Source organism: Accipiter gentilis, chromosome 1, assembly GCF_929443795.1.
Source record: "Accipiter gentilis chromosome 1, bAccGen1.1, whole genome shotgun sequence".
NCBI classification, from domain to species: Eukaryota; Metazoa; Chordata; class Aves; order Accipitriformes; family Accipitridae; genus Astur; species Astur gentilis.
In genome coordinates this window covers 28802985-28819768 of record NC_064880.1, presented here as the reverse complement: position 1 = coordinate 28819768, position 16784 = coordinate 28802985, and the positions used below count along the sequence as shown (strand labels likewise).

Sequence of the window (16784 nt, the reverse complement as noted above, 5' to 3'; positions counted from 1 at the left end):
AGGATCTCATCAAACAGAAGTGGCCCAGGGATATTAGCCTAATAAATGTATTTAAGCTCCTGTTCTGTAACAGTCTCTACTGTAAAACAGTTGCTAGATTTTTTTTTTTTATTTTTTTTTACTGTGACTTCCCTTAGTATTATATGTCTTACCTGGTTCTCTTGCTGATGCCACAAACAAATTTGCAGAACCTGCTCCAGTCCTTGGCGCCGATGTTTAAGAAATCTGTCCAGTTGCCGTCTCCTGTCTTGTAGCATTTCAAGGAGATTGCCAATTTTCAAGCAGCTGCTGTGGGCTCCCTGAATCAGCTCTGGATTTGCATTTGGCCCTTCACATTTGAATTCTTCTATGAATTCAGTTAGCTCTTGGCTTTTGTTTAAAAGTGCAAGTGACTTCTCCAAAAGCTCTGTGAGAATAGAATTTTATAGGAAAAAAAACAATGTGTTTTGTAATTCTAGTAGCATATTTCAAATATTACTCGAGTATTTTTCAAACTATCTATTTGCATACATGAGTGGAATGTATTTTCATGCATTGCATGAACAGGTTATAAATACTTACTTTAGAAGGTACATATTCTAAGATATTTCAGTTTGGACAGCTGCTATATAAACCTACAAAGGTGTAATCATGTATACACATACATATATGTACCTATAATGGTACATATAATATAAATATACATGTAATGGTAGATTGAGAGCCATTGAGACAAAACTAAGAATTGATATTGTTTTCTCAAAGCTGAGCTCTTTTTGACAGTTTCCCAATCCTCAGGTAAGCTGAAGTGGAGTTTCCTACCCTGCTTTCTGTATGGGTCAGTAGCCTCTGTATTTTTTCATCAGTGGTGCAAGTTAAGTTTAGGTCTTTCTGTCCCTTGAAGAAGTTGGAAGAAAAAGTGTTCTTGTCTGGGGGCAGTTATAGCCTTATGACTAAATAAGTCATGAATATCAGGAACTCTTACCTTCTTTCCATAACTTCTACCTAGATATATTCAGGGTTAAAATTCAGTGGACTAGTACACTTTAATGACCTACTAGTCATGTGTCTGTCTTTGTTCCAGCTCCTTAAAGCCACGTAGTACAAAATCTATTGAACAGACAACGATCAGTATTTATAGGTCTTTCAAATGAAATGGGAAAATTTTTAGGTACAGAATGAGGAAGCAGGGGAGCCAAGCCAGAATAAGAGGCAAGATAGGCATGAAGAAAACTATAAGAAAGGAATGTTTGCAAGGAGCTGCTAGTGAAGCAACCAACAAAAAGCAGCAAACGTCTGAAACATTCATCTTCCCAGCTAACTACATGTACCGGTAACTCAAGGCAAAGCACCCTCAAGCTCCACCTTTCATATGGAGCACCTAGGGAAGATGCAGAAGTGGAATGCCTCCTTCTCCAGCCACCAAAGGCTAAGAGAGTTTAGTTTCCACGAGCTCACTGCGATGAGCCTGTCCATTTTACTTCTTGCCTTCCAGAAATGTTCCATTTCAGTCCATCCAAAATGGTATACATACAAAATGGATAAATGAGGATAATTCATATGTTCACCTTTTTTATTCTGATTTGAAATGCATTTGTTTCAAAACTTTTTTTTTTTTTTTTTTTTAGCGATAAACATTTGTGATAAGCTACTCGTCACTGGTAGAGCCAATACTTTGTAAAGGTCATATTTTCAGCCACCGTACTTTGGAGTGGGTAGATAGTATCCTTCTTATGGAAAGCAATATAAACACTGTTTTTTATGAAACAGCTCAATATCAGTTTTCCAAATTTGATGTGGTTAAGTTAGATTAAGAAGCCAATCAATTGCAACCACTTCCCTCCATCTAAGGAAAGGTTTATCTCCGTCAAAGCAGTCTTTTGCTGGCAAACCATTTCATCTTACAGTTATAGACCTTCTTTTCAGCAATAAATTACTGCCAGATACTTCAGGTTAAAATTGCTATATAGTGAGCACTTTCGTCCCATGAAGGTTGAACTGGAAGCCCCAAAAATCATTAGTTACCTGAGTTCAATTCTCTATTCAGTTTCCTGAGAAGAATACCTGGCATTCAAGGTAGCTAAAAATATTTAAGCTGGTAGTCCACTGGTGATTAATAAAGTAAAATTTATATTCTGCCAGTTGTTAGTAATCTTATAGCAAAATTTGGTTAAAATTACAAAGATGGAGTCTTAAGTCTTATAAAAAATACAGAACCACACATAATTGCAAAGATGTCTGAAGTAGCCACACAATGAGATTGGTTTTGAGAAAAAAAACCTGCTCTTTTTGAATTAAGAGTACCACGACGTGGTAGAAGATGCTTCACATGAAAATTTGAACAAACTAGAAGTCGTCACAAGGAAGAATCTTTCTAAACAAACATAAGTGCAGAAAAGTTGTGGTGGAAGGGGAGTAAGCAGCTTTTTTCCAAGTGTTTTAACAGTTTTAGCTGCAGAATGTCTTGTAACAGATCAGACAATTCAATGGGGAAGTGAAACACAGCCCCACTCCTCAAAGGCAGAAGCAAAATGCAGGGAACTACTGTAAACAAATAGATTCTGAAGCTGGCTAGTTGCCACCTCTATGTCATAGCTCCCACCCTCACTTCATCACTTCTGCTTCAAACCCCATCCCTAGGCAAAGGAAAGCAGAGGGCAGATTTCTCACTTGGCCACTCTCAAGAAACTGTAGGACTTTGCAGGGGAATGTTACTAGAGGTGATTCGAAATTTTCTAATGGAAAGTTTGCCACAGAAAAATGCTAATTCATTGGTAGTTATGATAACTTTGATGAATTTTCTCATGGAACAGAAGGATGGTTTAAGAACTTGCTTGCAAATCAGCACAAAACGTCAGCTTGGTTCCTTAGCATCTCACTTGACCTGGACTGCCTTGAAATCAGAATACAAGCTTACCACTAGCTGCTCTGCAGCAGCTCAAAAGCAGGCGTTTCATATCTTCCAGGAGGCCTGACAAAGAGTTATTTCATGATTATTTTTTTCCAAATAGAACAACTTCATATTTGTTCTAAGTTTTGTGGGGTTTTGTTGGTTGTTTTTTTTTTTTAATATGCACAGGAAGACTAAAATCATCCTTCAAGAAGTCAGCACGCAATCACACACCATCAGGAGTGGAATACTGTTCGTACCTTTTGTATGATGCTCTTGTTGCAGAAGGAGTTCTCTCAAAGAGTCAATATTGTCAAACTCTTGGGTATTTTTCAGGAAATCTTCAACTTGGTCAATTTTAACAGCAAACTGCATTAAGAAAACAAAGGGTGGGAAGAAGCACGGTGTAATTTTCTTCTGCAGAACTTCATCATAATCTCTGTATTATAGGGAAAGTTCATGAGAATTTGAAAATTCTTGGAAAAAGGCACTTTTAGTGACTGCTACATACAGGTGCTTTGTGATCTCTACATACCTTCTGGTTTTTTTAAGTTTCTCATTGATTGAGGGAACCCAAATTTTAATTGCCATACTCTGTAATTAGTTTATCACTTTAGGAATCATCTTTCCTACATAACCTTCAGACCCACTGAAAATAAATTCTTATGGAAGAATCTGTTAATTTCAAAGCCTTCAGTAAAATCATTTAATATCAATTAATAATATCCTTTTACCTTAGGTCTCCTTCCCAGAACTTCTTTCTAATGTTAAAGTATCAAGGGAAAAAAACATTTAGAGGCAACATCAGACAGAGATCGAATCTTCAAAGCAGTCTTTTGAAGACAGAAATGAGTAGCAAATTTAAGCTAACTAATATTCTGGTAAACACAGTAATTAGTTATAGTGGGGAAACAGCATCTCTGCAATGAAGACTGAAGTTAGGTTAGTCCTCTACAGGTCATTTTTCCACAGGCTCCATATTTTAAATATCGCAACATACTGTGTTTCGGGGAGGTTTGGTAATCTGCTGAGATTGTTAAAACTAAGATTGGAATTCTTTATTTAGCTTCCACCTTTGCAGGTGCAATTCCAAGTATGAGTAGCTCAGAGAGAGTTGAGACACATATTCTACATCTCAGCCAATCTTTATCAATTTTACTGCTTCATTTCAAGAACAAAGAAGCCAGTAGAAACTTGTGTTTCAGTGTAAGCAAAGTTGTTGAAAGCTATGGTGAAATTAAGGAAAATGAAAAGCAAGCACTCTGCTTTTCCTGTCTTTTCCATTGTTCCACATTCTTTTCCCTCTTGATCTGCATGCCATTAAAAGAAATCTATTAGGTATCAACATTTGAGACCTGAGTTCTGATTTTCACTAAAGACTATTCTTGAGATACATTTTGTGTTTTATCACAATAAAACAAAGTTTTCCATAATCACAGGGTGTCATTTAAAGAAAAGCCTTTCCATAAGAAGTTTCAGCAACTCCTGTTTAAATTCATACTGCATTTCTTCTTCCCTTCTACATATAATGGGTGTGATCTGTGCTGTGCTCCAGCTGCTGCATTTTATTTTAATGGTATAAGCCTGTTGCAGGGGCAATTCAACTACTCCCTTAAGGATTTAGTCTGCACTAGGTCAACCTTTGGTAGTACTAAATTTATCATAGTGATATCAAGTCTGTATTAATTTCTTTGTATCATACACATTGCCAGGACACAATAATTAGTAGATTGTCAGTCTTGGAACTCTTAGGACAGTTAGCAGTAAAATGGTTGCTTCTGTAATTTATAGGTGGCACTGGGCTATTGTAGAAACAAAATTATCAGGGAAAATTATTAAAATCTTCAAAGCTCTAGGGATGTGGGGAGAACTGAATGTGAGGCTACACAGAGTGATCACGTAACTGCAGGGCATGGAATCCCTCTCAGCTTTAGGTCCCTGTGTATCCGTGAATTAGGATAAAAGACAGAGAAATGGGGAAAACCACTCTGAAATCCGTCTCTGGGCTCACACAATTGTCCTTTTGTGCACATCTGTACAGGGAAGTCTCAGGTAAAGGACTGGCAAGTTAGACTAATGTTTAGTTTGCATAATTACAATAGCTGTATGGATATTTCAGTATAAAACCTTCAGCGGCCAGTCTTCAGTAAGCATTAGTGAAGGCATCTCAGAATTTAGTTCTTTCAATACCAAATAATTTGAATCATAAGGAATGAAGGATATTCTGCAGAATGTCCATAGCTACTGAATTACATATTTTAGGTTTTGGTCCAGTTCCATTTTTCACTGTCATTTTCTGTCAAGTACAAATTTTGGAGACGTCATGACTAAGATATTTCTTAATGTCTACATGGTTTTTTTGTTCAGTTTCATCCTGAACTATCCAGAAGGTGGAAAATGTAGGATGCATTTAGTGATTTTTATATTCTTAATTACATCAACCTTTAGGAGTGCAACGAACACAGAGTAAAATTAGTAGACAGAGTACCTGTAAGATGTGGGAAGTTTCAAATAATTTGATTTAAATACAAACCTCCAGAGCATTTTCAAAGAACACTGAAGTAAGTTCCAGAAGTGTCTGTCGCTTCTCTAACATAACAATGAGGGCATCCCATGCATCCCCAAGGGTCTCTGCCATGGCATCATAAACCTGACTCTTTTCTTTGTTCTCCTCTGCAGCCTTGTCTGCTTCACGCAGCAGGTCCCATACCTGGTCTTCCAAAGCCTAAGGGGAAGGAAAAAAAAAAAAAAAAAAAAAAAAGGAAAAAAAAAGAAAAGGAGAAGAAATCTGTAAAGAGAATCCAAAAGACTGTGCTGATACTGGAGTCAGGGTACTTTTTCAGTAGGTCTGATAAACTACCCACAAGTCTCCTACTCCTGCTTTATTTCTGATTCCTAGTTCCTGTATGTTTCATAGCAAGCTTCTGAATTTCATCTGCACTGAAGAAGCAATATTTTTATGAAATTTCATTTAAAAACAAGTGTTAAGAGAATTTATCATTCTATCTCTAACATTTAGATTCAAATGGGTTTACATCACCTTAAACATAGATCTTCCTGGAAGTGGTAGCAATGCAGATATTTTGGATCTTCTTTCATATGCTGTCATATTACACTGCCTGAAATTACAAGCTTTAAAAGTTTATATCGTAACTTACTCGTAAGTCTCTGATGACTTTGATGCAATCCAGAGAGTAGCTTGAACATAAGCTTGTATTCTCCAGAAAAACACAAAATTTATGCAATGTTTCAAGTTCAGCTTGCTGCATTGCTCAAGCTGGCTGCCAAATAATAATACTCTCTTGTCAAGAAAATAATTCTACTATGTTTTATTCCCTTTACTAATTTCACCATGAGAAAGATAATTGCTGGGCCATTTCCAGGTTATGTTAAAAATCTTCAGTGTGTCAGAAAAATTGATTAGCGTTTGGTCTATATTCTTTTTTTTCTTCCCCCATCTCAGGTTTTATCATAAGCATGAATTAATAAAGTGCCAATTTCTGCTGTTATTACAGGTGCTATCATATGGATGTGTAATGGGAAAAGAAATCTATATTAGGCAAATTAAAATCTATGATAACTCATTCTCATGACACAGACTCTAATAAAGGCTAAAGAATTGGAAAGCTTCAAATTCTCCTGACAGATCCAACTGAAAAGAGGAAACTGCAGAAAACTTTATTGTTCTAAACACAGAACCACAACCTTCAGTCCTCCCTAGACCTTGTATACTACACAAAGATGTCAGGTTGAACTGAAGAGGCTCATTAGTCCTCTCTAAAAGCAGTACTGTGAGAACGGTATAATAAACCACAGAGCTTTTATTCTTTCTTCAAAAAAAACCCAGAATGAAATTATTTTAGCTTAACTTTACAGACAGACAGCTATGAAAACAAACAGTGGTAAAATTAACAGGCATAAAAGCAGCTTCAACAAACCCATCATTTTCTACAGTATATAGAAAAGTCATTATCAGCAACATGAATGCATGCTTATTGTATGGTGACAAACCCATCAAAAAGAGCATCCGATTAAAAGCCAGTGTTCTAGAGAACAAGACACACTCCATTTTATTTTCTGAATACCAGAAATGGGAACTACTGCTTTTTTAATCCTTCTATAAAACTAGTTCTTTTTGTTCTGTTGAATCCCCATCCTGATTGCCTCATAATATGAGAAGAAACGCACAAATCCCCCAAATGCTACCTGTTCTGTATTTAAGTAGAAATCCAATTAACATTTATTTGAAATGATGCTTTGACTTTAAATTAGGTCATTTGCATGCAGTGGATACTGTCACTCTGATGTAACTATTGATAGCAACTCTTTTATATCTCCATTATACCACAGTGAGACAAGAATCAGATCAGGAAAAACAGTTGGCCTTGGGAATTTAATCCAAAGTACTCCAGTCAACTTTTATTCCAGAATATTTATTTAGCTGACAAGGTAACTAAGGGTTGCTGCAGGTGTTTTTCTAGTCTTACATGCAGCAGTCAGAGTCCTTATTATTAGAAATAAAAAAAGAGCAACACTGACTCATGACAATTTTTAAACCGTGGAGATTATAAGGTTGTACAATTCATAAACTTTAAAACCCAGCTTCATCAAAACAATGATAAAGGTAAGTTAACAAACCAAGCTCCTGAAAATTTAAATGAAAATCCATCTTTCACTGCAATCTTTAACACAGTTCTTTCAACTCTTTCTTGGTTTTTCTTTTATTGATTTGCATTATTACTTCTCAGCTATTTTTATACTGTCAAAGCTATAAAAATTATGTTGTCCATGTAATACTCTATTTTCCTAAATATGTGAACAATCTCTTCAGACCCAGCAAAGCCTTGGTTCTTTGTTCAACCTCAAAAAAAGGCTAAACTCCAAGTACTAAGTGCCGAGTGCTGACTGTGTTGGATGAATCCTGGTTAACAGATATAAAGGAAGTTTATTTTGTTTCCTAGCACCTAGAAGAAAAAAATCTTGTGAAAGTCTTGTGGAAGCCTTAAGGCCAAACTCTAGAATAAAAGAAACATCATGACAGAAGATGAATAAATGAAATACACAAGGATGTGACTTCATCGCCCTGTGATGGCAGGAGAGGATGAGGTTAATGTAGACATACTTCAGAGTGCTTACTAGATATAGCTAAAAATGCTTTACCAATATTTTTGATGTAAAGTTATTTTCAAACTTCTTAATACCAAGCATTTGCTTTTAGTAGGTAAGTTTGACTTTGTTTGAAAAAGTGAATGTCATAAGCTAAAAAATAAAAACGTGGAAAATTCTGCTGTCATTACTCCGTTCATTATGTCCACTTTCCTTTATTTGTTGGGTTTCCTGATGGTGACACTTTTTTTGGAAATTACAGGAGTTTAGCAAAAGGAGACTATGTCTTGTTATTGGAGAAACAATCCTGTAAGGAATATTGGCTTTTAGTGGAGAATGAAGTTATAATACACCTGAAATAGATATTCCATAAAATGACATCAGAATACTAAAAGTTCAGTCAAAATCATTCTGCTGAAAATCAAAAGCTCACTTTAAGGCTAAGCGATGGCTAGAAAACAAATCTGGAGATTTAATATGCTAGCAGTCACTGTTTTCAGTTAAAAATGACAGAGTCAGGGATTATTTTCCCTGATACTTTTCAAGGAACTGGGAAATTAGCAAAAGGGTAGTATATAGAATTCCTACCTCTCTTAAAAATCAGATTACAGTTTACTGAAAATAATGAAGTTATGGGGGTTTTTTTCCACTGATAATTACCTTCAGAAGAAACTGACAGGCATGATGGCTGGCTAATAACAGGGCACATCTTTGTCTACATTGTTCACTTGTTTGAAACCACTGTATTTTAGGTAAGGTCTTGAAATCTCCAAAGCTCAATACAATACTAACAGGAAGAAGGAAGTTACTTCATCTGGAAGGCCAATTCACCCACCTTTTCAGGCCCCATCCTCTATTTCCCATTTGTAGGCTAACTTCAGACACACGGGATTTTCACAATAAAAACAGATCAAGCACATCAAAGGCAAACCTGCATTGATAGTGCAGTCACATTTCTATTATGTTATATAATGCTAGCAAAATCGGTAGACTCATGTGCTTTTTCATTCTCATCCTCCTAATTATGCCACTAAATTTGTTTCTAAGCTTTTGCACAAGGAATACTAATGAACAATTTCTGTAGCTGAAGCCATTTGCCAATAGGTAAATGAGCACGCGTAACTATAATATGCTGCTCTTCAAGTAGTCTATACATTCAATAAATATATTTTAGTCTTCCAATTTATTTCTAATGCCAAATATTCCTGTTATCATTCATTACATTTCACAGCCAATATAAAGTTAGGATATGACATTTACATTCCTTCTAAACAGACCTAGATATTGATGCTCAAAAGGTATTTTGAAAACACATTCAGACTGCTTGCAAGATGATTTTAAAAGGCTACCCCAGTAAAAGCACAGTATAAAGCAATGTTCTTGTTACCATGAAGGCACAGTCAAGAATAATTTGACTAGTTTTCAGACACATAAAAGAAATTTATTACTAATTTTCCATGTCATACTGCTTTGTTATCTGTCCAATTTCATCGAAATTGTAAATATTTTCTAACTACATATGCTAACATAACAGGAAATGCTTAGAGCTCTGCTTGTCTGCAGGACACAGAAAAATGTTTCACTCATTCCTAACAGCTCAGCTTATTCAAAGCAATAGCACTCAAGACCCAAATTCAGCACTAACACTACTTTACATTTAGAAAAATAACATTCTAGAAGAATCATTAATAAGGAAATAAGATATTAATTTTTAAAAAGCTATAAAAATGGAAAATAAATAAGGTTTGTGGATTTCATTCATTTTTCAATGGCTTAACTACTGATAAATGAAGGCAAATGGAGTGACCACAGGAGGGAAAACAAAATAACAAAGGTTTCATGTGCAGGCTGGGTCGTTCTCCATTCTTGTCATTTATCACCTAATACTAGGAAACAGCTGTTACATCCTAAAGTTTGTTTTAAAATAGACCTAAAATTTAGGGCTACGTGCTACAGCAAATTAACTCACTGTGGCTTTTTGATTCTTTGATTTTGATTCATTTGTATGATCTTTAAGTAGGAAGTGCAAGTTTCTGTCAGAGTTCAAGTACTAAATGTCAACTTGCTTTTATGCAGTGTTAAAATTTTCATCATTTGGATTGTTCTAAAATTTGGCAAGAAGACTGGAAACTGGTGAGAATACTTGCTTCTCTGGGCAGCTACCTATCCTCAACAGGCAAGGGATAAACCAAACCCACAGTTTTAAAAATTAATACCATGGGTGAGATTCTCATCCTCTCACTTTCCAGGCACTCAAGAGGCTTGCAGAGAGCTGGAGTCTCTGAAAGCACCCAGTTTATTTCCAACCTGCAATGTGTGGCTCTGGTGAAGAGGGAAACCATGAGATTGTTTCTTGAAGCAGCCATTTACCAGGTGAGGACAGAAGCATAAAGCAGTGTGGAGTGTACAGACCACTTGGCCTCAGAGATAGTTATTACTGAAAAAGCCATTTGTCCTCCATTTCTTTGCTCCCTCCACATTTTGTTCAAGGTCAGTTCATCAGATGTTCCAGCCCAGGGTTGAAATAACCCAAAGACAGCTTGTTGCTTTCCAAACTACTTCCCTCTTGGCTACGAGTGCTGTGCTTCACCACAGATTCATACCCCCAAAGGTTCTAAAGAGTTTGAAAGGTCATGTGATTTTTAAATTTTATTTTAAGTACTAGGTTAAAATTACTTCATGTTATAACACAGAGTTTACCCTCTTATTTATAGGTAGGCATTTTTATTTGTGGTCTATAGGCTACAAAGTTGCTTTCAAACATGCTGAGATATTTGTATATCTCTGCTGCTACAGAATTATCTTATTTCAACTACGTTATCTGTAAAATGTTATGTAGCTAAGATTGGCTTTAGGGAAAAAATGATACTTTCTACTGCAGGGAGCATACCAAGGCATGAACTAGTCACAATATTTCTAAATCTTGGTAAATCTTATGCAGAGCTGCAAAAAGTTGCACTGAAGTATGTGCATCTGATCTTCACATTTCATTTCAGTGTAATCTTCAACAGAAAAGCTACTGAATTTATGGATTTTAAACTCCTCAAGCCAGTTTATGTAGCAATAAAAAAAAGACAAAACCCAAAAATACCATATAGCCTGATCAAGCCTGAAAAGTCAAGTCAAACTTGCTCCATAGTCAAATAGTCTGGAACTGCTCAAGAGTACAAGAAAATCTTGTCAGGGTTACATAGAAAATGGCATTTCTCTGTGCATTGTAAACATCTGTTCACTTTTACCCCTCGCTGTAGATAATCCCAGCTGAGAAAAGGAGAGAGGAAACCTGAGCCAGGTGGGACAGAAGAAGAAATGCATTTCTGAGCCAGCAACACCTGGGGCAGGTGCAAGAGCTTCCCCTCAAATTACCTCACCACAAAACTGGATCAAAGTGATGAGTTAACAATATGGTGAATACCACTGCTCATGACGATTTACTGCTGATTATCTTTAAACTTTGTTTTTAAAGTCGATATAGATCACCAAGATCTCATTGTATTGTATTAAATTGAAATTAACACCTCTCTTCACATGCAAAGCTTACTCCCAAAGAATCGCTAATAAATAAAAAAATTACCAGGTAGAAGTGCTGTGAGATATTTGACCAAATTGTACTACAACAATTCATAAACTGTTTGCAACTCATGGCACTGTGCAAGAATCACACTTTTATGCAAGAGTATATATTCTAAGAACTGTATTTACTGCAACAATAATAAGCCCTAACACTAAATTTACTGTAACTGCAGCCATCTCTAGCTTATTCAAGCCCTCTCCTGTTTCTTAATTTTGTCTCCTGTACTTGCCAATTTGAGTATGCTTATGTACAGTGCTGCCAGTTTGCAACAGTATTGTTTCAGAGAAAATGTTGCAGCAATGGGTAAGTCTACACTATGGTACCTGGTTTGAGTGCAACTGGTGAAGACATGCCCAAGGTAAATTTTAAGTCACTCATTCAGTGTGGTGTCAGAAGCCTAGAAATCAGTCCTAGTGCAGTATTTACTTCTCAAGTTGTTTTTACCACTTTCACTGAGGTTGTATCTTCACTAAAAGCTGGGACCAAGCATTTCTGCAATCTGCACTGTAAATCCTTCAGTGCAGCGTAGCTCGAAAAAGATCTGAGAACAATCCTACTGCAACTTACCACTTCTTGCCACAGGATTCTTGGAACTTAACTAAGCATTATAAGGCTTTGAGCACAAGAAATGCACCAGCTGCAAATGAACAAGCCCTGTTCTTGATGGACATATGTCTCAACCCTTCGTGCCCCACATTGGACATAAAAATGGACTGTTGTGGTTTAACCCCAGCCAGAAACTAAGCACCACACAGCCTCTTACTCACTCCTCCCCACCCAGTGGGATGGGGGAGAGAACTGGGGGGGTGAGTAAAACTCATGGGTTGAGATAAGAACAGTTTAATAGAACAGAGAAGAAGAAACTAATAATGATAATAATAACAATATGAAAATAATAATAAAAGGATTGGAATATACGAAACAAGTGATGCACAATGCAAATTCTCACCACTCGCCGACTGATGTCCAGTTAGTTCCCAAGCAGTGATCCCCCCCAGGCCAACTCCCCCAGTTTATATACTGGGCATGAAGTCACATGGAATTGAGTATCCCTTTGGTCACTTTGCGTCAGCTGCCCTGGCTGTGTCCCCTCCCAACTTCTTGTGCCCCTCCAGCCTTCTTGCTGGCTGGGCATGAGAAGCTGAAAAATCCTTGACTTTAGTCTAAACACTACTGAGCAACAACTGAAAACATCAGTGTTATCAACATTCTTCTCATACTGAATCCAAGACATAACACTATACCAGCTACTAGAAAGAAAATTAACTCTATCCCAGCTGAGACCAGGGCAGTATAGAATGATTCCTAGAAAGGTTTCTAAGGGTATACAGCTACAGTTTGGCAGATTATTTTAGTGGAAGCGGCAGGTAATCATGGTTCATATTACTGCTGCTACACTGCTACCTATGTCTGAGCTAGTTGATTTTAAGTTAATTCACAGATGTCTACACAAAGTGTAAGCATAAGATAGACCTGCTGTCAGAACTCAGAATATAACATTCAAAACAGAAACAACATAGATTTCTAATAACCCAATTACTATATCACCCATATGCAGCAAAGTATCCGGAAGTTTTTTATTACCATACACAATACTGTAACTTCTTCAGACACCTGTCAATTGCTCCTTTACCTTATCATTTCTGGTTGAATAGCTTCATGGTCCTGCTTCATTCACTTGTGTACAGATTAAGTACTGAATCCAATTAGAGTTTTGGCATTGTCGTGAGCTTACAAAATTGTTTATTGCTCACGATCAGTTACACGCAAATATACAAGATTATCTAAAGTTACTAGCATAAAGTTGTATCAGTGTAGCATATACAGCTAGAATTATTAATACATTTATCTGACCTAATCCTGCTCTATTTAATTGTAATTGGATTTCCTTATTTATGCTTTCAGTGCAAGTTGAATTTTAATTCATAAACTTTAATTTCTAAAATTCAATTTAGCTAAAATAGCCCCCCAAAATATAGTGCAGGAAATAAAGTTATACTGCAGTTCTTACCAAGTCCATGCTCATTCCACAGCTCATGAGATGTTTTTCAGGCAGTATATGTTATTTGTAGAAGAGGAAAACAAACAAACAAACAAACAAACCACTTCTTTGGCTCGGGGGCCAAGGAACCGCCTTGTTTTAACCTTTGTACACAACATTTAAGAAATCCTTAAAACCTGCCAAAGCAAGTAAAGCTGTGGTAAAAAAAACAAGCCCCAATGCATTTTTAAAGTATATTTCTGTTACTCTATAATTTTATGTAGTCATTATAGGGTTTGGTATCTTTTTTGCTATATGAAAAGCTTGTATTTCAGTAAACCTGCTAATGTTCATTTCACTCATATTTTTATGTAGTTTAACTTAAAGAGCTCTTTAAAAATATCCAGCAGTTTCTCTCAAACCAATAAAGTTTTCCTGTATAATAAAAAAAACGTGTGCAGAGAGCTGCATCTTGCCCTTCCTGGCCAATGAAAACACATTGATCATTTCTGCTTTTCTTGAGATGGCAAAACTTCACGCTAGGTCTGACTTTCAATAACTTCAAAAAAGTACCACGTACTGGATGAACAGGCAGAATAAATCACTGCGTTCTTGCATTGGCAACTCAGAAACAGTGCTAAAAAAATAATGGCAGAGTCATTTGGGTAGCTCATGCAAGGCTGCTCCTGGGCATCTCTTTTATAAATATAAACTGCTTGTAGCAGACTCCGCACAAATAATCATTTTTCTAACAAATGCTTGGAGGCATTTATTAGGAGGATAGTCAGTGAATCTCTCAAACTAAGCAACCGTTATGGGGTGCTGTATCTTCAAGTACTTTCAATTCAACATTGTTTATGCTAGCTAATTAAACTGATAAATAAAAATTTTTTTAAAAACAAAAAGATTCCCATCATAATTATTGCAAACATTTACAGAAATCTGATGTGGAATTTGGTCATTAATTAACTGAAAGTCACTGTTTGCATGTATAGCTCCATGGTCCTTACAAGTTTTTTTCAGACTTACATGTAGTATTTTTATTTTGCAGAACACAGCCAAATAACAAAGTTTTCTAGCATATGCAAATCCACTCTCCTACCTCTATATCCTAATATTTAACAAGTCTATTTGCACTCAAAAGCATAAGCATTCATCCTGAGGCTGCAAGGAAATCAACGCTGCTTTAGCTATTTTGGTCTCCCCTCTGACCTCGAAAAAGGCTAAAGCAAGCTAACACACCTTGAAGCATTTAACCAGCTTGTCATCTGCTTAATTTCTTATTTTTACTAATTTTATCAAATGTTTCACTGAAAATTTACTGAAGTTGGTTCAAGGAAACACAGGATTCATTTTCTGTTAGACCACAACCAGAACTTAAAAAAACCAAACCAAAACAAAACACCCAACCCCCCAAAACCCAGCAAACCCCTAGCAGTAAGTAGATAGAATTTATGCTGCCCTTTGACAGGCTATTTTAAAGGAAAAAGAACTAAAGATAACTTTACCTGTGTCTGGGCCTTAGAAGACCCATGCTGGTAGACCATGCTGAGGAAATTCAGAAGATTCCCACATGCCCTGGAAAAGGTAATGTCCTACAGACTTCTCCCATCACGCTACTGAAGACCCAAGAATCTGAATTTACTTCATCGGGAATAGCTATTGCTCTAAACTGAATTTGGTCCTCAGCGTTTTTTCACACTCAGGTAATAGCAATTCAGTCACTTTCACAGTCATGTTGGATGTTTGAACCGCCAGGAAAAAACATAGTGAGAAGCTAGTTCATGAAACAACTAAAGGGAGACTTTGTAAAACAGTTTTATCTTTTTGAGTATCCGTCCACTTACCACTAAAATACCACATCTCCAAGATAAGATATTGACAGCCTCTATTTAATAAAATTAACATAACAGAAGCAATTAATTCCCAGCCTCTGTCCATAAGTTAAGGTATAGAGAGAGGCATCATTTCCTGTGTAGCAAGAAACACTTGTATTTTCTTCCAGAGAATTTTGAATGCAGTAGCAAATATTTGATCTTATTTCACCTGTCGGTAGCATTGACATAAAAGGGCAGAGAATATGTTGAGAGCGCAGTTGTTGAACACTATCAATATGTCTAAAAAATAAATGTTACTTATAAAACAGCCATTTTAATACTACTGGATAAGTAAAGCACCAAGAGAAGCCATTATTATGTTTCTTTCTTGCTGAGGCATAAAATAGTTGCATGCACAACAACTCTATGAAAGTAGTGGCATTCATTAATTATCCAGCATGAGATTTTCTTAACGTTCTGGACCAGCTGTGTAACTAATACAGACAGTATTACAGGAATTAATGACTATGTGATAGTGATAGTCTCTTTACTAATTCAACATCTTAACATTAATCTGTGAAAAGAAATAACTGTCATGACTTAATAATAACATGTTAAAAAAAAAAAACCAAAAAGGTAAAATATTTTCAGAGCTTCACACACAGATTGCTTGCCACTAGTAGGTTAATTTCCCCCAAATTATCATACCACTTTCACAGCTGTCCTGAATACACTGTAGAAAAACAGGTGGCATCTGAGGTAGCTCCATTTGGAATTTCTTGGCAAAATCTGACTTTTTAAAGAGCTGACTATTTTATATTTTGAAATAAAATTAGACATGCGCTTATCCTAATATTACATCATCTTTGACATATAAAAAAGACATTTCAGTTGTTAAATCTTTCCTAACTACTCAGTATGGACACTGTAAATTTGGTATAAGGCCCAGAAGTAGATTTCCATCTTTTAGAAGCCTTTTTTTCTGAACAGGTTGTTAATTAACTTTTGTACCTGAGCAGTATGCTATATTTTCCAGTAATTGATTAGCTGTGAGTCACATAATCCCTAAGACACAGAGAAAACTGGGATTACTTTAGAAAACTATCAGTCATGCTTCACACAATTTTTTTTTTCATTTGATAACTGTGTGATGAATTCAAACCCAACCAAAGAAAAGCTGAAAGTTAAAGCAAACTGCCATATTTAATGAAATGCAAAAACAATGTGCATAAAGTTACAAAAAATAATTAGAAAATTGTTCATGTATTATAAACTTGTAGTTTTTACAACTGATTCATGGAAATTTTGAAATATAGACTTAATATTAATTTTTTCTCTAATGTCTGTTGAAAATGATTCACATATTTAAAACAGCTGTGTACTTTATTTTTAAAAAAATAATAGCTCTTGTAATACTACAAAAACCTAATACAGTAT

General features: G+C 36.0%; 1 protein-coding gene across 1 annotated transcript in view; it reads right to left on the bottom strand.

Annotated features, from left to right (window-relative positions):
• CCDC141 (coiled-coil domain containing 141) overlaps positions 1-16784 on the bottom strand; it is a 109254-nt gene that overhangs the window by 80348 nt on the left and 12122 nt on the right. Inside the window, exons 3-5 of the mRNA XM_049812854.1 lie at positions 5403-5594; positions 3130-3238; positions 153-406 (exon numbers count right to left, since the gene is read on the bottom strand). Of these exons, the coding sequence (XP_049668811.1) occupies positions 153-406; positions 3130-3238; positions 5403-5594 (555 nt within the window). The remainder of the gene's footprint in view (positions 1-152; positions 407-3129; positions 3239-5402; positions 5595-16784) is intronic.